The sequence below is a fragment of the Lotus japonicus genome, chromosome 1 (assembly GCF_012489685.1).
Source record: "Lotus japonicus ecotype B-129 chromosome 1, LjGifu_v1.2".
Lineage (NCBI taxonomy): Eukaryota > Viridiplantae > Streptophyta > Magnoliopsida > Fabales > Fabaceae > Lotus > Lotus japonicus.
The window spans coordinates 6,560,295-6,583,678 of NC_080041.1; the positions used below are offsets into that span (position 1 = coordinate 6,560,295).

The 23,384-nt window shown below is 36.6% G+C and overlaps 2 protein-coding genes across 2 annotated transcripts; one reads left to right on the plus strand and one right to left on the minus strand.

Moving 5' to 3' along the window:
• Positions 1 to 4,743: 4,743 nt before the first annotated feature.
• On the minus strand, positions 4,744 to 8,139 carry LOC130733285 (receptor-like protein 7). Its single transcript, XM_057585414.1, has one exon. It carries the CDS (start codon positions 7,908 to 7,910, stop codon positions 4,902 to 4,904), a length of 3,009 nt encoding a protein of 1,002 aa, XP_057441397.1. The 5' UTR covers positions 7,911 to 8,139; the 3' UTR covers positions 4,744 to 4,901.
• Positions 8,140 to 16,794: 8,655 nt separating this feature from the next.
• LOC130733286 (leucine-rich repeat receptor-like serine/threonine-protein kinase BAM3) lies at positions 16,795 to 22,598 on the plus strand. The gene is made up of 3 exons (XM_057585415.1): positions 16,795 to 17,595; positions 17,717 to 19,738; positions 22,082 to 22,598. Exons 1-3 carry the CDS (start codon positions 17,049 to 17,051, stop codon positions 22,417 to 22,419), a joined length of 2,907 nt encoding a protein of 968 aa, XP_057441398.1. The 5' UTR covers positions 16,795 to 17,048; the 3' UTR covers positions 22,420 to 22,598.
• Positions 22,599 to 23,384: the final 786 nt, after the last annotated feature.

The following is a 23,384-nucleotide window of genomic DNA, read 5'->3' on the forward strand; positions in this document are numbered from 1 at the left end:
CTTTGACTGGTCAGAGTCAAGCTTATCATCAAATCTAACATGAATAGATTCTTCAATAGTCTTAGCATCAGTATTATAAAATCTAAAGCCTTTAGATCTATCAGAATAACCAAGTAATAGACACTTAGAAGACTTAGCATCAAATTTATGCAATCTATCCTTAGTATTGAGAACATAACAAACACAGCCAAAAGGATGAAAATAAGAAATGTTGGGTTTTATGTTCTTCCACAATTCATAAGGAGTCTTATTCAGAATTGGTCTCACAGAGATTCTGTTCTGAATGTAACATGCTGTATTTACTGCCTCTGCCCAAAAGTGCTTAGCCATGCCAGTTTCTTGGAACATGGTTCTAGCCATCTCCTGAAGAGTTCTGTTCTTCCTCTCAACAACACCATTTTGTTGAGGAGTTCTGGGACAAGAGAAATCATGTGCAATTCCATAGGAATCAAACAGACTCTCAAACTTGTCATTCTCAAACTCTCCACCATGGTCACTTCTGACACGCACAATCCTACAAGCCTTCTCGTTTTGCACTTGAGCAATGAAGGTAGAGAACACAGCATGAGACTCATCCTTGCGGGTTAGAAACTTTACCCATGTCCAACGGCTATAGTCATCAACGATAACCATCCCATATCTCTTGCCACCTATAGACTCAGTTTTCACTGGTCCAAACAGGTCGATATGCAGAAGTTCTAACGGCCTTGAGGTTGAGACAACATTCTTTGCCTTGAAAGGGACTTTTGTGAATTTGCCTTTCTGACATGCTTCAAAAAGAGCGTCTGAAGCGAACTTCATATTGGGTAAGCCCCTGACAAGGTTTAGCTTGCTCAGCTGAGAAATCTTTCTCATAATGGCATGCCCTAACCGTCTATGCCATACCCACTGCTCTTCATTAACAGACAGAAGGCACTTCACATTCTGAGCCTCCAACTCAGATAATCTGATCTTATAAATGTTGTTCTTCCTCTTGCTGTTAAACAGAACAGAGCCATCGATCTGACTTACAGCCCGGCAGGACTTTTGATTGAATATAACATCATAACCCTTGTCAGCTAATTGACTTATAGACAATAAGTTATGTGTTAAACCGTCTACCAATAAAACATTATCAATGCATGGACTATATCTACACAAATAGTACCAGTACCAACAATTTTACCCTTTTCATTTCCTCCGAAGCCAACTTCGCCTCCAGGCTTAAGTTTCAGCTCTCGGAACATACGCTTTTCTCCCGTCATGTGACGCGAGCATCCACTGTCCAGATACCATGATTGGTGTTTCAGTGGAGCTATCAAGGATATCTGCAACATAGATAATTTTGTCCTTAGGTACCCACTTTCTGGGTCCTCTTTTGTTAGTCACCCCAGAGGTTCTGATCACCTTGGGTGTCTCAACATAATATTTTAAAGGAATATTTGCATGATATTTAGTCATAGAGAAAGATCCCTTTTTAAGAGGGTTTTTAGCAATTTTAGCAGGTACAGGATCAGGCAATATGGTACCAGAGGGAACAAAGCATTCATACAAGGATTTAGCTTTAGACACAGAAGGCTCATTTCTAATTGGTTTAGAATAGCCAATGCCATGCATTCCATTTCTGCTTACGCCATAGATCATTGAAGTCATTAAGCTTCTATCCACGCTTTTAGCTAGGAATCTTTGAAAAGACTTTTCATACTTAGATTCATTTCTACAATCAGAGGCATCACAGGCAACAATTTCTTCTAACTTAGCAATCTGGTTCTTAAGCACGGAGTTAGAATTTACCAAAGCATGATTTTCATTTTTCAAATCAGAAATAATTTTCTCATGTTCAGAAGGAGTCTTGGAGACAACAGATAAGTTCTTTTTCAACTTTTTATGCTTAGACAATAAAGAGTTATACTTATCCATGATATCAGACAAAGCATGTTTCAGTTCAGAGGTAGAGAAAGAAGCAAATACCTCATTTTCATCGTCTGAGTTAGGATCTCCTTCTGATTCTGAGTCAGAGTCAACAGCTTCCTTTGACTCTGCTTCCTTGTCTTTGACAATTGCCATGAGTCCTTGGACTTCACCATCAGAGTCAACATCCTCTGACTCTGATTCATCAAATGTCACCATCAGACTCTTCTTCGTCTTGAAGTGCTTCTTTGGCTTCTTGTCTTTCTTCAACTTTGGACAATCACTTTTGTAGTGCCCAGATTCTTTGCACTCAAAACATGTGACTTCCTTGATTGAAGACTTCTTCTGGCCTGAGGACTCATACTTTCCTTTTGCCTTTCCAGAGCCTTTGAACTTGCTCTGCCTGTGCTTCCAGATGCGGTTGAGTCTCTTGGAGATCAGAGTCAGCTCATCTTCATCAGAATCTTCTGATGCTTCTTCAGATTCTTCTTCTTCAGCTTGAAGAGCCTTTGACTTCTCAACCTTAGCCTTTTCAGATTTGGATTTCAAGGCTATGGACTTTTTCCTCAGATCTTGCATCTCTGAGCGTTTCAGCTCATGGCATTTCAAAATGCTGATGAGTTCTTCTAAACTCATATTCTCAACGTCTCTCGTGAGCTCTATTGAAGTCACCAAAGGCATCCAACTTTCAGGAAGACACCTGATGACCCTTATGACATGATCTTTTGTTGTGTAGCTCTTGTTGAGAGGTCGTATGCCAGCTACAAGTAATTGAAATCTGGAGAACATTTCTTCAATGGACTCATTTGGCTCCATGATGAAGGATTCATACTTTTGGATCAAAGACAATGCCTTTGATTCTTTGACTTTCTTGTTTCCTTCATGAGACATCTTCAGAGAATCAAAAATGCCTTTAGCAAACTCACGATCTGTAATCTTCTGGTACTCCTCATAGGAAATAGCACTTAGAAGAATTGCTCTTGCTTTGTGATGTTGTGAGTACAGCTTCTTTTGATCTGCAGTCATCTCTGACCTTGGGATCTTCTTGCCATCTGCATCAACTGGACGCTCATAGCCATCCACAATAATATCCCAGAGATCTGCATCGAAACCCAGAAAGAAACTTTGACCATCGAACATAGGAGGCTTTGCGTTGTAACCATCTCTTTGAGTTTCACTGGTGGTGGCAGCCATTGTTTTTCACACCGGCCCGGATCACTGAACACTGTTAGGTGTGGTAATCAGAACTTGCGCTCTGATACCAATTGAAGGTATGAAAAACGGTAGAAAGGGGGGGTTTGAATAACGTTTTCAGAACAAAACTTCCACCTTAAAGATTTTGACAAATCTTTCGAGAACTTAAGTGCTAAAGATAAGAGATAGAAAAGCACACAAGGATTTTATCCTGGTTCACTTGATAAATCACTCAAGCTACTCCAGTCCACCCGTTAAGGTGATTTCTTCCTTCTTAGAATGAAGGCAATCCACTAATCAGGTAAGAGTTACAACTGCACTTGAAACCTACAAGTGACTAACAATTACACTGACTTAGCTCACACTAAGATTCACTCTCTTAGTCTTCTCTAGGATCCGATCAACCTTGATCTCCTAAAGGCAAACTATACAACTGTATATGAAGTTCTTGTTTACAAAGAAAGTGCTTCTAAAAAGCTTATAGTAAACACAATGAATTTCAAGATGAAAGAAAGCTTAGAATATTTTGAATATGTCTTGCGCGTATATGTGTTTCTTTCTTAGTTTTCTTTTTTTGCCGCTTCTTTCAATCTTCAGCCTCTATATATACTCCAAGGATTAGGGTTGAGCGTTGCATGGGAAATGCTACCGTTGGAGGGCAGTTCTGGAAAATCCAGCTTCTGCTGTGGCTGAGAACGTTAGGTAGGTCGTCAGGAAGGTACACTTGCTTTTGTACTTGGATAGCGACTTGACCTTTTAACCTAGGAGACTTCTGATCAGGGGAATACTTCATATTGGAACTTGTGAAGCCGGTTGATCAGAGTCAGAGGGAAAGCACAGATCCTCTGACCATTGTATCTTCTGATTCTGAACTCAGAGGGAAGAACATGGCCTTCAGAGTTTCTTGCTTCTGGACTTCAGAGTTTCCACTATTCAGCTTCTGGATCTTCAGAGTCTTCTACACCATCAGAACATCTGAACCTTCAGTGTTTCTTGGTTATCAGAACTTCTGGATCTTCAGAGCTTCTAGCGACTGAGTCCACATCAGAGTTTGTATAGCTTCAGAACTTCTGAAGCTTTTCCACTGTTCATACTGAACATGGTGAATGCGAAAGCGTTGCTTGGGTCACTCTTTATACACAGTGCTTCTGATTTGTGTGAGATTGAGTTGAGGTCAGAGCCTGTAAATAGCACACTCAGAAAAACACGTTAGAGTACCACAATTGTTCATATCAAAAGGTTAACTTGTAATCATCAAAACATAGAGTTGTACTACTAGATCAAAACTTGATCTTACAACAGTGAGTGATAGGGTTGTTACTGAAGGTGAAAGAAAGGGATGAAGTTAAAAATTAATTATTTGTTAATGATTAATGGTTTAGTTGAAAATTTATTAAAGTGTTTTTTTTACTGGACCAGCAACTCAAAAAGTTACCATACCCACTTAACTATAATTATTCAATAAATATTTCTCTAATTATATCATCATATTTTAAATATCTTTTTTTAAAAAAATACATATTACCTGCTAAACTTGCTATTGCAGGTTAAAAGGCAAATGTGCAACCATGCACCACTTTTTAGATGACCATAATAAATTCCTCCCATTTTTTCCCCTTATCTTTGGGCACATTCTCTAAGAAATACTTGCATCTGCTCTGACACTTGAAAACTCAAGGAATTGATCACAATTTTTTTATTTGCATGACAACATGAAATAGAACTCTTAATAGTATTAGAGAGATATAAGAATTCATTTCTCACACAGAGAAGTTACAAACAACTGCATTTAAATATTAAAAAAGAACCATATTGAACTAATTCATTCCTCTACGGTTTGCACGAGCTCTGTTGTTTGTCCTTTTCACTCTTATTCCAAACACACCTTCAACAAGTGACGCAAGCCATTGGGGTTTTGCTGTCAAGAATAAGTTGTATGCCAAGAGCATCCCAACCACAGCCCCACATGCATATCCCACAGCCACAGATTTCCAACCAAATCCTGATTCTTCATCATCCTGAAATGTTGAATGTGGTGGTTGTTCTTCATCCTTATTGCAAGATTTTGACAAAGGGAGTCCACACAACATTGGATTTTCTCCATAAGAAGAATTTTCAAATGTGTCAAACTGTCCACCAGTAGGTATGATTCCCTCAAGATGGTTTTGTGAAAGGTTCAACAAAGAGAGAAAATGCAAATTTCTCATTTTCCAAGGAATCTCTCCTGTTAACCGGTTCCTTGAGAGGTCCAACCATTCCAAATTTCTCAAATTACTCAATGAATGTGGAATGGTACCATTGATTCCATTGTGTGAAAGGTTAAGCCCTTTAAGTGAATTTAATTGTCCAATGACCATAGGAACTTCTCCTTCAAACATGTTATTTGATAAATCAAGGATTGTGTAAGTAGTCAATATTCTCACTAGCTCCCTATATTGACCTTTCATTACAACCATCACAGAATCATTATAGTAATATCCGAAAGACACGTACAAGTTGCTGCTACCCACATACAGTGAACCAGTTCGATTGTCGTCAACATTCTTCATTGCTTGAAAGTTCATGAAGCATGATGCTGGCAAGGAGCCACTAAAATTGTTATTTGCGACATCAAGAATTCTCAACTTGGGGAATGAATGCTTGGAGTTGGGACATGTGATGATACCACGAAGTTTGTTTGACCGTAAACGGAGTACTTTTAACTCTTGTAGAGTTTCTAGCCAACTAGGAAATGAATCTTCTATGTTGTTGTCTCCAAGGTCCAAAACTTCGAGTTTTGTGCACTGGGCCAAAGCCTGTGGTAATGGTCCATCCAATCGATTTCCATTCAACTTTATTGTCTCAAAGTCATTTCTCTTGGAAAAGTTTCTAGGGATGCTTCCATGAAGGTTGTTCATTTGCAAATCCAACACCACAAGATCATGAAATGACCCCAGGCACTGTGGAATCGTGCCGGTCAAGTTGTTGTGAGCCAAACTAAGCATATTGAGGGAGCTTGCATTGCATAGGCATTGTGGAATTGTTCCAGTCAAGTTGTTGTGAGCTAAGTCGATGTAAATGATGTGGCTTGCATTGCCCAGACCTTGTGGAATCATACCAATCAAGTTGTTATGAGCCAAGTTGATTTCATAATTGATATAGGTTGCATTGCCTAGGCATTGTGGAATCGTGCCAGTCAAGTTGTTGTGAGCCAAGTCGAGTATATTGATGGAGCTTGCATCACATATTGTTGAAGAGATTCCACCAATGAAGTTGTTGTCCGACAGAAGGAAGTATACAATGCCATAGGGTGGGATTGGAAGATCACCTTGAAGTTTGTTGTGACGAAGGTCAATTTTGAAAATGTTGTTCCACGAGTGGAGCTTCTCATGAAACCCTTTGGGAATCTTTCCATAAATATTATTATTAGAAAGATCTAATTCTATTAGATTTTGAAATTGTGCTAAGAATTTAGGAAAACTGCCGGTAATATTACAAGAAGATAGAAATAAACTTTCAAGGTTTGGTAAGAGATGTTCAACACTGCTATTAATTAACAGAAAACTATTGTGAGAAAGATCGAGGTATTTTAGACTCTCAAGCTTTGAAAATTGGTGGAAATCCACGGGGCCACTCAACTGAGTTGATGACAAATCCAAGTAAGTAAGATTTTCAAATTCAAATATTGAGTCTGGAAACTTACCTTGTAATTTGATGGTAGAGAGAGACAAATAATTCAAAGAATTAGTTGAGAATTCACCAATTGACCCTGTAAACTGGTTGTCACCAAGATCCAACCATAACAATGATGGGTCGAGAATTGAAAGTAATGATGAGATCTCACCATGAAACTGATTTGCCCCGAGGCTCAAATATGTTAGTTGAGTGAGGTTTGAAAAAGATAAAGGAATCATTCCATTGAAATTGCTGCCGAACAGAACAAGTTTTTCAAGAGATTTCAAATGGCCTATGGAATCTGGAATTTCTCCTGAGAATGAGGTTTCATAGAGATCCAAGTACCTTAGTGTAGTGCTCCAGTTGGACTTTGGAAGTTGACCTCTGAGCTCTACATTCCACGACAAAACTAGTTCTTCAAGACTGGGTAAACAGAGGATGTTACTTGGAAGTTTCCCTTGTAATCCAGTGTCTTCTAGATGAAGAGAGACCAAAGAGGATGAAAAATTGTTCAGCAGTGACAAAGAGTTCTCTCTGATTGAAGACATGTTCACGTGATCCAGATGAAGCTCCCTTAAATTACTTGTGTTAAGAATGAGTTTCTTCCATGTGGATGGATCAAATCTCATTTCAAAGTTGCTGAGATCAAGTGATTCAAGTTTAGACAAGTGAGAGATTGTGGAGGGAATATCACCACTGATTCCAGAGAATGACAAATTCAGATGTGTGAGTTTCAAGAGACCACCAATTCCAGAATATAATAGAGACCCAGTAAAATGATTATAAGCAAGGTTGAGTTGTTGAAGGTGCTTGAGCTGGAATATGGTGTTATTGGGATGGAACTCACCTCGAAGATGCCCGCAGGTAAGGTCGAGACCAATCACGCGGCCTGATACGGCGTCGTCGCACGTGACCCCATCCCACTTGCAACAATCTGTTCCATTTTTCCAGGACTCTGTCTTAGAAGAAAAAGAAGAACAAGGAGACAAACCATCATCACGTTGAAAAGTGAAAGGCTGATCATCGGAACTGTTGACAACAAATGAGTTCTTGAATTGGATTAAGGCAGAGTTGTCATGATAGTTGCACAGTGAGTAAGTGTACGAAGGAAAATGAAGGAGCAACAAGAACAAGTGGAAGATAAAATATGGTAGTAAAAGAAACCACCCCATGTGAAAATAGAAGAAGCTAGATGGAAATTTTCACGGTTTAGGATCTTAAACTCGGCTCTTGATATTCTTCTTTCTATGGTAGGAAACTAGAGAATTAATTTTGTATGAAAACCAATTCATGAACGTCCATTTATATATAGACTAAAAGTTCTAAGTATAAGTCATGGAGGAAAATACATAAAGCGTGCTTGATACGGAAATTGTATAATTTCCATCCATGTGTAAGACTTCCATGCCATCCTTTTTGACTTTTATAGGGAGACTTGAGTGAAGACTTGGATTTTTCAAGTCTATATATATATGTTGACAGGATAATCACTGGTCTCACCAGCCATCACCAAATTGCTACTCCCTCCGTTCCTAAATAATTGGTACTAATTTGGCTGAATTTTGTTTCTAATTAACTGACACTTTACAAAGTTCAAGAGTGTATTATTTATTTTTACCAATTTTACCCTTCAATTAAAACTCTTCTTAATTACTCACACAATTATCCAAGAGTGCATTGTTGAAGGTTTCCATAACAGTGGAGTAATTTATTAAACCAATTCCAATGCCAACTATTAATTCCAAACGGCAAACCAAAAGGCAATATGATCGGTAGCCATTGTTAGAGTATATGATATTTTTTATGTTCAGATTTCTTATATAAATAGAGCCACAAATTAAAATTATGGTGGGAAACAATTGAAAATTTAGGAGGTAAACACATTTTAATTTAAACTACTCCTAGAGCCAGAATTTTTTTAACATCCAAACGTATGGAGGCAAAGAGTTCGACGATTTTTTTTTTATATTGAAAAACATGAAGTATGGAGCAACCAAAAGACATGAGTAAATGGGGTTAGATATTTTCTAATGAACACCGATGTGAAAATCATTTGATAAATGCTGGTTTTTTTGATAAATGCCTTTTAGTAGATGAAGAGTAAATGAGTGGAGTAACCAAGTAAGTCTCATTTAATGGTGTAAAATGATAGGAGAATTTTTGTGCAGGTGAGATAAAGGGTAATATTGGAACACAGTGAGTAATTTTAATAGAATAATTTGCATTTCTTAATAAGTGTGTAAAAACCTTAAAGTGTCAGTTATTTATGAACGGGGGAGTATTCACTACTACATTTGGAAAAACTACTATATTTGACATTTTCCTTCAGAATTTGCTTTTCGCGAATTTTTTTACAGATTTTTCTGGGGAATTTAAGTCTATCAGAGAAAATTTAGTACTCTCCTCATTTCTATATAACTGATACTATTTCTATCTGAATTTTGTTCCTAATTATATGTTATTTTACAAAGTTCAAGATATCATTAATTATACTTTACCAATTGTACCTTCATCTATTGGTGGTAGGAAAATTGAAAAGTTAGAATTAATAAGAGAGATAAATGGTACTCCCTCTGTTCCAAAACTATTGTAGTTTTAGTATTTTTGTTTTGTTCCAAAATCATTGTTGTTTTACATATCCAAAGCACTTTATCATATTCTCTCTCACTCATGCCCTCATTTAATATTATATTTCTAAAGTACCACCTCTTATTTTCACCAATCACAATTCTCACCAATTAGTTGACCAATATTTTTCATTCTCCCTCTTTCATATAACTCATATCAAATAAGGGTGTTTCAGTCAAATTATAACATCAATTAATGAACTCCTAAATTTTGTGCATAACCTTAAACTACAGTAGTTTGGAACGTATAATGGGAAGTTAAACTGTAATTTTAATAAAACAAGAATATTAATTATTATTTCTTAATATTTGTGCAACAACCTTAAAGTGTCAGTTATACAGTAATAGAGAGAGTATTTAAATTCACAGGAATCTTCAGCCACGTGGAATTGTATGCAGATTTAACTCTATAAAAAATTCTACAAGTAATTCTGGACAAAATTAATGTGTACCACTTTTCCACATTCACTATAGACCATGTTGACCCCGACTTGTGCGTTCACTGATTGATACTAACCACTTGAGCCCAGAATATAATTAAGCTTGTTCATGATTCTAATTAAGAGCGCCAACTAAAAGAATAGTAAAAAAAAAAAGAGCCTGGGGACATTGAAATGAACTAAACACTGAGAAATATTGGGATTGGGGCAAGTTTTAAATTTTGGTATGCACTATAAGTTTACTATCTGATTTATGTTTACTAACACTTACTTCATCTGCTATACCAAAATTTGATGTCCCAAGGCATTTAAGTCTTTTTGGAGGCGCGCATGATCGTCTATGTTAACTTCAATAGATGGTTTTAAATAGATACAGCTGAAGAAGCTTTTAACTTAAGCACCCTTAAATTGTATGGAAGTTGTTCAAAGTTGTGATGGTAAATGTCACCTTAATGAGAAATAGTATAGCAAACCTGTTAGTGAAGGTAATTAATACCCTCAGTAGCTCCATACATTGACATTTCATTCTGCAGAATGCAGGTTACGGGTTTTTCCAACACAACTAGCTGATACAAAAAAGAAAAGAAAAATGATAAGAAGAAAAATGAAGGGTTAACATAGGTCCTTAATTAGTGTTCTACGAAATAAGGAGGCATATTAATCTTATATGCACAATGCTACTAGTAAAAGATAAAAATCATAAAATACAAATCCAGGAGATTTGGCAAAGTTAAAATACAATGATACATTTGTACTTTCAGTTGTGTAAACTAAATTCTTCTAGAAAGCTGAACACCATGTTCCTAATAAAATGTTGGTTAAGTGAAGCTTGAAGGTTGAATCAATGTGTGAGTTTTCTTTGATGCATTTGCAGGTTACTGGTAACACAGTTTTTGGTAAATCCCCTGACCAAGAGGACCTGGAACCTGGAAATTTTGCAAGAAGCCAAGAATAGAAGGGAAAATAAACTAAATTTAAAAGCGCTTACAATTTGTAAAGCAGCATCCCAAACACAAAAAGAGATCCTAAAAGAGGTTTCTGGTCACAAGCATGAACAAATTTTCAATTGGGAAAGGAAACAAAACAGCAAAATTAGTTGGATTTTAACAACCACTAATAAAACCTCACATGTCTTTTACAACCAAGGTTATCAGACTCGCGAGTATACTCGTAGACTCGAGAGTCTAGGTGGGGAAAACGGGTTGACTCGACAGCAGACTCATTTTTTGCTCAGACTCGGTGGACTCGCAAGTCAATGACCGAATCACATTGAAAAAAAAAAATTAAAATCCCTAATTTTTTAAAATTCCAATTCTGTTAAAACCTAATTTTTTAAAATTCTCAATCATAAACTATGAACTTTGCTTTTTCGTTATTTATGTACTTTGCTTTAATGCTTATGTTGTGGTTTTTTTTTTTTTATAGGCAAATGTTAGTGGTTAGTTGTTAGTAAGTTAGAAAATCCCTTCAAATATCCCTTCCAGGATTCGAACCCTGGACCTTCCCCTCCCCAACCCTCATGTCCCCTAGCTCTTACCACTTGAGCTGAACTTTGTTTTGGTACTTACTATTTATGATGTGGTACTTTGTTAAACTTTGCTTAATTGCTTTATTATGAAGTTGGATTTTGAGTTTATTTGATTAAATGCATCTTGGATGCTCTTATAACTATATTATATGTTTATATTTGTTTTTCATGTGACAATGTTATATTTAGTAATTTTTCATTTCTGGTAGACTCGAGTCTCGACGAGACGAATCGAGTCTATGAGTCGAGTCTACCTACCCAAAACGAGTCTGCTTAGACTCACGAGTCTGACAACCTTGTTTACAACCATGCTCTCTTAAAAACCCTGCACTCAACCTAATACTTATCATTTTCCTATTTTGTCTTGAAAGTTAAAAATGTACACAATTAAATACTTACTGTCATTTTATTCATAATAAAGCTAAAATGGATATGATTTGATATGAAGAAATATGGCTTAATGTGAAGGAAAGTTAGAAAGTTTGAGGATGAATGAAACTCACCAAGCTCCAAGCAACGAGTGTATATACTCAGATGAAAAAGAAAGAAAAGAGGGAGTAGTAATGAATCTTCTCTTTTTTTGGTCTGATTTAGCTATGGATGGTGGCCAAGCCATAAAGTTGGATATTGCTAAATGCTCATTAGGACTTGGGTTAAGAACTTCGCCCTCCCATTGAGAAAAAGAGAAACAGTCACTAGAAGCTTATGGCATCTGAACAGTATAACTAAATTTGACAACCAAGAAAAATCATTCACAGTCACTAGAAGCTTACTGGATCGTTGTTTTGTTGACTTTTATGTTGTGGTGCTTATTTGCCCTATTAAATATGTTTAATTAACTTTTGGTCCCTATATTTTTGTGAATGTATGATTTTGGTCTTCACAGTTTCAATAGCGTCAATTAAACCCTTAGACTTTTAAAAGTAATCAAGTTTAGCTCAACAGCAAGTGTGCCATTCAACTATGGTGAATTATGTGGTACCCACATTTTTTTAGGTGGTTCTGTAGATTAATGGCATGTGGTAGTTGAAATTATAATTCTCAAAGTTATAATTCTAGTGTAATAGTGCTCTCGTTTGCTGGACAACTTAACTGTCCTCCGACGATCTTTGTTGGCGTCCGCCGTGACCTTGAAGTGGTTGCCACGAATATGATCCTAGCATTGGGCTTGAGTGACATGGTTTTGATCAAGAGAGACTCCTAACACCCATCGAATCAAAGCCATTAATCTTAGGTGAATTCTGTAGTACCCGCAAATTTTTTTTGGTGTGATACCCACATTAGGTGATTCAGTAGACTAATGACATCTGTAATTGAACTTATAATTCTCAATGTTATAATTATAGTCTCAATAGTACTCTCATTCATTGGGCAACTCAACTGTCCCCCGACGACCTTTGTTGACGTCCACCACGACCTTGCAGAGGTTGCAGTGAATCTCGACCTTAACATTTAGTCTGAGCGACATGATTTCAACAAGGGAGATGCTTAACACCTATCTAATCGACGTCATTAATCTTAAGGTACATTATTGAGAAAATACACTTGATAACTCATGTGATACATTAGTCTTTATTACTATGCTAATTCATTTAGGGCACCATGCCTTCACCTGAAGTAAGGTACCACAGCAAGCACCTTAATCTTAAAGTACATTATTGAAAAAATAAACTTGCTGACTCATGTGATATATGAGTCTTTATTAATATGCCAACTTATTTGGGTACCACACTTTGGCTTGACTTAATGTATCACAGCAAACGGGTAATGGAAGAGGATAAATCTAATCCTAGTTGTCATATATACCGCCAACATTGCCACATAAAATGTTTTATGTTATTTTATATATTAAATGTATAAAAATAAAACATTTGCTGTGCAGGTCATATTAGTATCTTTGACTTTGAGTAATTTCATACATATAGTCTGTTCCAACATTTCAACCTATGGTTTTACAATGCATAATTGTAGGATGTCTTCTTTAGTCAAAATGGAAGACATCTATTATAAATGAGTGTTGCTCATCTGTTTAAACTTTAAACATATCACATATTTGGCATATAATTCCCCAAACAAGTTAAACACAGGGAACATTAACATTATTGTTAGAAATAAATAGGTGTAATTATTATGATGGAGTTAGTTTTTCTGGCAAAGATTTTTTTATTCACAAGAGTTGAACGCAATATCTTACTTAAGAAGAATCAAATATATATGAGGAGGGCAGTAATTGAAATAATAATTTAGTAGTTTTTTTTTGTCAATAATTTAGCAGTTAAGCTGGTTATAGCTGCAATAATTTTAGTTTCAGCTGCTATAATGCTAGTGCCACCACCTCTTGCTCAGTGGGAGACATCAGATAAACATTGAGGTATGTAAAGGGAAATTCTATAGTGATTTTTCTATTTATATCCGTACATGGGTGGAAACTGGAAAGGGAAGCTCTATAATGTGTTTGGCCCCAATAACGTGTATAATGTATAATCTCATTGTACATGCCACTTTGAAATTGATAAATATATGATGATACTATGATGAACCTTACACTGTTGGAATCAAGATTTGGACATCCATCTTTCAAATCTTCAAGTGAGGCAGAAAGTGTACCTAAAGTACTTGTTTTTAGTGGCTTAATGCTAGAAATGGGTCCTCACACCACTAACCAAAACATAACAGGGAATTCCCAAAATGGGACCAGCATGTTTTCCAATTAGTTCCTCAGGCCCCAACTGTCATGCCTTGAATTGAAGGCAAAGACCATGCCAAGACTAGGTAATTTGCTGCCATTTACTAATTTCAATTGGTAATCATGTGTCCATTCTTCTAGCATTGATTTTGGAGGCAAAATCAATTGTAGGGACTAGGGAGAAACATTTGCGTGTAGCTTCTGAGCGCTATAACCAATTCCGAGGAAAAATAAACTGGGGAAGTGTTTAAAAAAATATTCAAATCTTTCTAGAATCATTTCTGCTACTACAAAAGCTAATAGGATTAACTTTTTCCAGAACTGATTCTCCTTCTAGCGTTAAAATCTGCCCGTATATGCAAGCCTGCACTGATCCAAACATGCTATAAATAGAACTAAGGTAAAAAGAAAGAAAGGAGGTGAAAGATTAAAACTGGTCCACATTTTTGAAAGAGATATGGAAGAGATCAATATGATGGATCCCAACATGCTCTTCAAAGGAGAATCAATGAACTTTGCCTTTTCTTTTTCACGTTAGGCGGTATAAAGTGAGAATTCATATGAAATTATGCTAACTACAAAGAAATAAAGGGTCTTGGGGACCAGAGCATCCACCTAAAAAGAAATTAAACTGTTGGAATTTATGAGCTGACCAAGGTTGATTTCATTCTTATATCCTCATTATTTAACCATAAAGATTGTCTCTATCATTAGTATCAATCGCATAGATTAACTGGCGTGAGGTTGTTCTAGCTTAAGGAAAAATTTCAGGTTCGAGTTTGAGTTCATGTGAATATAATTGACTTAAAATTTGGTCGAAAAACCTCTTTTTTTTTCTCATAGTGATCCTACCGGCCTCGAACATGATTCAATCGAGGATACCTATTGGTTTAATTTTTCTCTCTCTCTCAATCTCTCTCAGTGCATCTATTGCTATAGTCTGAGTTGGCTGCCATATTGAATTCCTCTATAGGATTTCTTTTACTTTTTTATGTCTTTTTTCCTTTTTGGGTGGGGTTGGTTAAGCAAAGATGAATATATTGATTGGTATGATGATGCTCATATTCCAGGCTCTTCCAAATTAGAGCGTAACATAGTTGGATCATGCTATATTTTAAATTTTTATCTCTATCCTATTCTCATTAATGAGCTTTTCAGAGATTACGAGTCTTGACCATAACTTCGAAATATCTATGTGTATATGCAGGGAGTCAGGAAGAGAACAATGTAGGGTAGAAATTGGATAATCACCTCCAATAATTTTTTTAATAAAATAGTATTTAAATATTGTTTTCGCCCCTCCACAAAATTTTAATACGAACTCTTTCAACTGGTGAATATCAACTTTGCTGAATGTGTTAAATTTTCACTTGCCTTAACTCTGTTTTCTGGTTCTGTCCCGGTGTATATGTGGTGTCAAATCATAAAAATGTCTAACAGCTTGTTTGATAATCATTCTATAATTGATTTTAAACTCAAAATCAATTTTAAAGAGAAAAAGCTGGATCAATTTTAAACTCATATAATTATTTGACATGGTGTAGTGATGGTACATCTCAATTTCTCTGTTCCTTAAAATTAGAGTTTGAAGAAGCTGGATCAACCCTTTCATTGTTTATCTTATTTAAGCATTCATGACGTAATTTGCGGAGAAAAATATTACTCTTTACTTCATCTAGTATTCATTAACTTGTAAGCAACTTCTCTGTATGATTCCTTGATTAATTGTCTTTTGGACATGCTAAAGTGAACACCTTCTTGATTGTGCTTTTATTACTTCTTTTTACTAACAGGAATTGATAACTTGATGATGGTTTTAATTTTCTGATAACTGGAACTGTTATCAAGGGATCCAATTGGCCGAAAGAGCATAAAAGAGGTAATAAAAAATACTTGTGTTACAGAAAGAAATCTACAATCTTGTTACCGAAAAATCTATGATCCTTACTTCATCTATTAAAATAATAATACATGCTATCACTTTTCATGATTATGCAGTAGAAAGTTTGGTTTGTATTTGTTTAATTCTTTTACAAGATTTAGGTACAGTCAAAATACTAGTATTTGGGACACATAATACATGACACTTTGTCAGATACCAGAATAAAAAATGTAAGGTACACTCAGCATGCATATTATTGTCAATTTATAGCACATGATTGGTATCTATGATATGGTTCAAGATTATGTCCTATCCACTGCTTAAAGATTCCAAATCTGATTCAGCTTCCCTGGTGGACTCGGTCAATGAATTAAAAACAAAAGAATTAAGCTATCAACAGTGGAGCAACCAAGCACAAAAACTACCACCAAAATGTTTAGATCAACTAGCTCGAGTTGTTCTAGCTTAAGCAAACGTTTCAGATTCAAGTTCTTATGAATGCAATTGCACTAGATACTTGGTAGGGAAAGTCTTTCCGCCGATAGTAATTCTATCCGGCTCGAACATGTGGTTTAAACTAAACAAAACAAAACAAACACAAAAGCTTTACCGCCCATGGTAATCCTAACCGACTTGAACAAGATTATCTCAGTGGATGATACTTGTATTTTAAACAAACAAACAACAAACCAAGCTCAAAAGCGTTGTCAACCACAATGGTGCTCGAACATGATTGTCTCAATGGAGGATATATGTGGTTTAGAAAAAAAAAAGCAAGCACAAAAACTAACAGCATACCATAAAACAACTTAATATAAAACGGTCTGTTGTTGATGCATTTCTATCCAAACACTGCTTTTGCTTTTGCTTTATAAAAGCTAAAGATGACATCAAAGTAGTGTGTGTATGTATGTATGTGTGTGTGAATATGGGAGTAAAGAAGAGAGGGAAAGAAAAAGAGGACATAGGGTGCTGCGAATTCCCCTACCTCTTCCCTCTATTTCATCACAGAATCTCCTCCTTCACCCTCTCTGCATCTACTAGTGCATATGCAGTGTAAACTCTATGATATTTTATCTTCACTTTCACTTTTCTAATATCCTTTGTTCCTCTAGAATCCTACTCCTCTAAGACAGTTATCTCACAAATGGGAACTTCTAGTTTCATCTTTGTACTATTTAACATCCTCCTTTTGTGCCTCACTTGTGTTTCTTCACTTCCTATGTCTCTGAGAAGCCAAGCTGAAACATTGGTGTCTCTCAAACAAGGTTTTGACACTAATAACATCACTTCATTGGAAACCTGGGACATGTCAAACTACATGTCCCTTTGCATCACTTGGCATGGCATTCAGTGTGGACAAAAGAACAACATGTCAGTGGTGTCACTAGACATTTCCAACTTGAACCTTTCTGGGACACTCTCACCAGCAGCCATCACAGGCCTCAGGAGCCTGAGATTCCTCAACATATCCAACAACATGTTCAGTGGAAACATGATGAGTTGGGAATTCTTCAAATTGAAAGAGCTTGAAGTTTTGGATGCTTACAACAATGAGTTCAATTGCTCCCTCCCTCTTGGTCTCTGTGTGGTCAAAAAGCTCAAGCACTTGAACCTTGGTGGGAACTACTTCCATGGTGAAATCCCTCCTAGCTATGGAAACATGGTGCAGCTTAACTACTTGTCGCTTGCAGGTTAATTTTTAATGATAGCGTGTCTTCATCATTATTATGTTTTTTAAATATTTTTTTGCATGACAAGTTTACCCTCCTCCACGAGTTTACTTAAACTCTCGAGTTTGAACCTTGTTTGCAGGGAATGATTTGAGAGGTTTTATACCCTCTGAGCTTGGAAATCTCACTAACCTGACACACCTTTCCTTGGGATATTACAATCAATTTGATGGTGGAATCCCACCTCATTTTGGAAATTTGATCAATTTAGCTCATCTTGACATTGCAAACTGTGGCATGAAAGGTCCAATTCCAGGTGAATTAGGCAAACTCTACAAGCTAGACACACTCTTCTTGCAAACTAATCAGCTGAGTGGCTCCATTCCTCCACAACTAGGTAATCTCAGCAGCTTGAAATCTCTTGATGTGTCAAACAATGACTTAACAGGAGACATCCCAAATGAGTTCTCACACCTTCATGAACTCACCCTCTTGAACCTGTTCATGAACAAGTTGCATGGAGAAATTCCAAGTTTCATTGCTGAGATGCCTAACTTGGAAGTGTTGAAGCTTTGGCACAACAACTTCACAGGAGCCATTCCTTCAAAGCTTGGCCTGAATGGTAAGCTAACTGAGCTTGACCTCTCAACAAACAAGCTTACTGGATTAGTCCCCAAATGTCTTTGCATTGGAAAGAGGCTCAGGATTTTGATCTTGCTCAACAATTTTCTGTTTGGATCTTTGCCTGCTGAACTTGGTCAATGCTACACACTCCAAAGAGTTAGGCTGGGACATAACTTTTTGACAGGATCAATACCAAAAGGGCTTCTTTATTTGCCTGAGCTTTCCCTTCTGGAGCTGCAGAACAATTACCTCAGTGGTTGGCTTCCACAAGAAGAAACGACAAGCACTGCAAAATCCAAACTTGGAATGTTGAATTTATCAAACAATAACTTATCAGGCTCTCTAACAACTTCCATTGGAAACTTACCCACCTTGCAGATTATGCTTCTTCATGGTAACAAATTCACTGGAGAAATCCCTCCAGATATAGGGAGGTTGAAGAATATTCTCAAGATGGATATGAGTTTTAACAATTTTTCAGGAAACATTCCTCTTGAGATAGGTAATTGTTTCTTGCTCACCTATTTAGATTTGAGCCAGAACCAACTTTCAGGTCCTATCCCAGTTCAGCTTTCTCAAATTCACATACTAAACTATCTTAATATCTCATGGAACCACCTCAACCAAAGTCTCCCCAAGGAACTTGGAGCAATTAAGGGCTTAACTTCAGCAGATTTCTCTCATAACAATTTCTCAGGTTCAGTTCCTGAGGTGGGGCAGTTCTCAGTCTTTAACTCCACATCCTTTGTGGGAAATCCTCAGCTTTGTGGATATGACTTGAATCCATGCAATGATTCGTCATCCGCAATGTGGGACTCTCAGAACAAAGGAAATTCAAAACCTGGTGTTCTTGGGAAGTATAAGCTTGTTTTTGCATTGGCACTGTTAGGTTGTTCATTGGTGTTTGCAACCTTAGCCATAATCAAGAGCAGAAAAGGAAGGACTAGTCATTCCAATAATTCATGGAAGCTCACAGTGTTTCAGAAGGTGGAATATGGAAGTGAAGACATCTTAGGATGTGTGAAAGAGAGCAACATAATTGGAAGAGGAGGAGCTGGGGTTGTGTATGGAGGAACCATGCCAAATGGAGAGAGAATAGCAGTGAAGAAGCTTTTGGGAATTAACAAAGGTTGCTCTCATGATAATGGCCTCTCTGCAGAGATAAAGACATTGGGTGGAATCAGGCACAGGTACATTGTTAGGTTGCTAGCATTTTGCTCCAATAGAGAGACCAATTTGCTTGTTTATGAGTATATGGCAAATGGAAGCTTGGGTGAAGCATTGCATGGGAAAAGGGGTGAGTTTCTCAAGTGGGATACTAGGATGAAAATAGCAATAGAAGCTGCTAAAGGATTGTGTTACTTGCACCATGATTGTTCCCCTTTGATAATCCATAGGGATGTCAAGTCAAACAATATATTGTTGAACTCTGAATTTGAGGCTCATGTTGCTGATTTTGGGCTTGCCAAGTTCTTGCATGATACAGGGACATCACAGTGCATGTCTTCCATTGCTGGTTCTTATGGATATATAGCTCCAGGTACTTAAATTTTAATGTGCAAATATATGAATCTATTAGTCTGAAAAATGAGAAGTCCTAACCTGAATCAGTGCATGTTTTTCTAAAATTGATTCTGAAACCATAATCAATCCATGGAAGATGATCAGAAGCTGATCCAAACATGCTATTAGAGAAAAGAACTAACAGATCCATTTAACTATCAAATAAATGTTCATAATAAAAAAGTCAATGTGAATGTGCTTCTTTTTTGGTTTTTAGCACAAAGATATTCTCTTTTTTATGTAGCATTTACTTACTATGTTCTGGGACCACTGTCTCCAACATCTACATGTACGTGAATTCCTAGATAGGGTAAGTGCTCCACTAACACAAGAAAATTCTTTCAATCTTTTGCTTTTCTTCTCTCCCTGGTTGTTTTTGAATTTTTGCATGCCTTGAAACCACAAACTCAGATTCCAACTATAACAATCACAACCATTCTTTTCTGACCAAAACCCATTATCATGTCTTTATCAACCTCCAAATGCACAAAGACCAAAAGCATATGTTCCTCCCATCAAGGCTCCAGATTGGGATCTAAGATTTACTTTCTCAAAACCCCAGATAAAAGAAACATGAAATTTTTTCTAGCACCAGACACAGCTAGCTTATCTTTCCACAAATTTAATTAACATGTTACTAATTGAAAATAGAAATTAAAGCTTTTCCCTTGTTTTTCCTAAAAGCTAATGCTGGGCCTCTCATCACCACTCCCTTTTTCATTAATATTATATATATATTTAAGAGTAAAGTACACTCACCCCCCTCAAGTTTTGTTAGAATAACACTCCACCCCATTCTTATCTAAAATCTACACCCCACCCCATTTTATATAGAGGCAAATTTAGTGACGAAAAATATTCTTCATTAATAATTAGTTATTATTTAAATTGTTAATCAATAATTTCAAAAAATATTTTCAATATAATCCAATAAATATAAAAATGAAAACATCACAGTCCTCCTCATTCTCTCAATCGCGTTCTTCCTCCGTAAATTCACAATGCAAATTCTGCAATAGCACACATGACCGGTTGACAAACCATATCTCGAACATAGTGAAACATGCTTGTGTTTTCATATTTGGTAATAATTCAATTTTAATCAAAATAATCTATTTATACGTCCAATTTTTAAAATTGGATTGTATCCGAATAACGCTTGCATCCTCTGTCTTACCGCGGCTGCTGGCACAGAGTTAGCCGATGCTTATTCCCCGGATACCATCATTGCTTCTTTTCCTGGAAAAGAAGTTCACGACCCGTAGGCCCTCTACCTCCACGCGGCATTGTTCCGTCAGGCTTTCGCCCATTGCGGAAAATTCCCCACTGCTGCCTCCCGTTCCAAAAAGCAACACAAATGGGTGGTGAAGAAAATAGAGAAACAAAATTAAGAAATATGAAGTGGATCGGAGGTCATTAGAACCCAACGATGCGGTGGAGCACCGTTTTTAACAAAATCCACAACATCTTAAACCAACAAAGTGTTCGCTCACAACTTAAAGGGGTGAAGTTCACAACAAGTAGTTGAACAAGTGGCTTTGGGGATGTGCGATTCACGTTCTGGGGTTCAGGTCGCAACAAAACTTTGAGGCATGGTGGTGCCATGGGGTTTCACATTCTGGGATGGTTGTCGTCGTGTTAAAGGGAGCAAAGGTTTGGTGGTGACCGTTTGTGGTGAGAAATACGATTTGGAGATAGATGAGACGTGGACTTAACAGGCAGAGAGGATGTTTTTTTAAATTTAATTCAGTAAAATTATTTTCATAAATTGATGTATGATAGTGTATATGCATTTAATTTATTTAAATTTTAACTAATTAGTAATTATTTTTTATTAGTGACGAATTTGTTTTCGTCACTAAATTTTGCCTTTATAAAAAATGGGGTGGAGGGTAGATTTTAAAAAACAATGGGGTGGCGTGTCATTCTTACAAACCTTGAGGGGTGAGTGTATTTTACTCTATATTTAACTAAAGAAGAAGTTATAAATCACAAGACAATCCTTATCTTTAGGTAAGAATGAGATCTAACATAAATTCTAAGTTCTAACGTAGTATCATAGTATTATAAATCTATTGTTGAGTTACGTGTTGACTTACCACCTTGAATATATCCCATGATTGTGATAAGATAATTGGGGATATAGGTATTATGATGATGATTTTCACACTTCAGATGTTCGGTCATGCAACTAACTTTGAATCTAGAGTTAAAGTCCAGCCCAAATTATAATTATAATATACATACATAATATAACTTGGAAATTAAAATGTGAAGGTCATCAATTATATGGTTGTACTGATTTTGATTTATGTTGCAGAATATGCATACACATTAAAAGTTGATGAGAAGAGTGATGTTTATAGCTTTGGAGTGGTGCTGCTGGAACTATTAACTGGGAGAAGGCCAGTTGGGGATTTTGGTGAAGAAGGACTAAATATTGTTCAATGGAGCAAGGTGCAGACAGATTGGAATCAAGAGAGGGTGGTGAAGATCCTTGATGGGAGGCTATGTCACATTCCATTAGAGGAAGCAAAGCAGGTATTCTTTGTGGCCATGTTATGTGTTCAGGAACAAAGCGTGGAGCGACCAAACATGAGGGAAGTGGTTGAAATGCTGGCGCAAGCAAAACAACCAAACACATTTCAAATGCAGTGATGTAGGACAGGGAAAAATGAGAGGGAAAGAAATAAAGGAAAAGCTGAGTCTATAGTCTATACTATACGTGTGCCATATGTGTTCATGTTGTCGGTTGGTAAAGGTGCCAAGTTTATTCCCAATTGGTTTGTCATTCGAGTTTTGAAGTTCTTTATTTATTTCTTCTATATTAACACTTAGCTCAACTGTGGGATCGGAAGAAAGAGTTGCATATGCTAGATGGAAAATTGTAGGCTTGATGGAATCAGCAAAAATAATGTTTGATTTGAGATTCCAAATACACTTACACGTGATAAAAATAATAGATAAAAAAGAAAGAAATGAGATATATGATAGATGACATGATAGTAATATAAGAGACGGTGAATGAAAATGGGATGAAAGAAAAAATGAAGTGTGAGCTAAGGGGAGAAGGGTTGGAAGAAGAGGCAGCAGTGGGGAAATGGGGAAGGGGGTGGGGGTTGGGGGAGGAGACATCAATGGGGGAAGGTGGTGGAAGAGGTGGTAGAGATTGGGTGGTGGCTGGGAAAAAGAGGGAGAGAGGAAGAGGATGAAAGGGAAAAAAAAATAAAAAATAAAAAATGACAAAAGAGAATTTTGAAGATTTAAAAATGATGGAAAAATTATACGTGGGCATCTCTATCTGATCACGATTGTCAAGTGAGCTCGTGATTGGATAAAAAAAATTTCAAAAAAGTTTCATGGGATCGTAATGATTATTTTAAATAAAACATAAATTTCTAGGATAAAAAATAGTAAGTTTCTTTAGAGTTCATTTTATATTCGGGTGTATGAGTCAATGACCAAAAACATATTTACCTATAATTCTATAACTTATACATAATAATTATCATCAAAAACATGTTAAGGGATTTTTAGATACTCTACTCAAACACAATATGCCATCTTTCCCCTTCCTTACTCAAACCCTACCCTCACACTACGCCATGACCTTCACCCGCCAC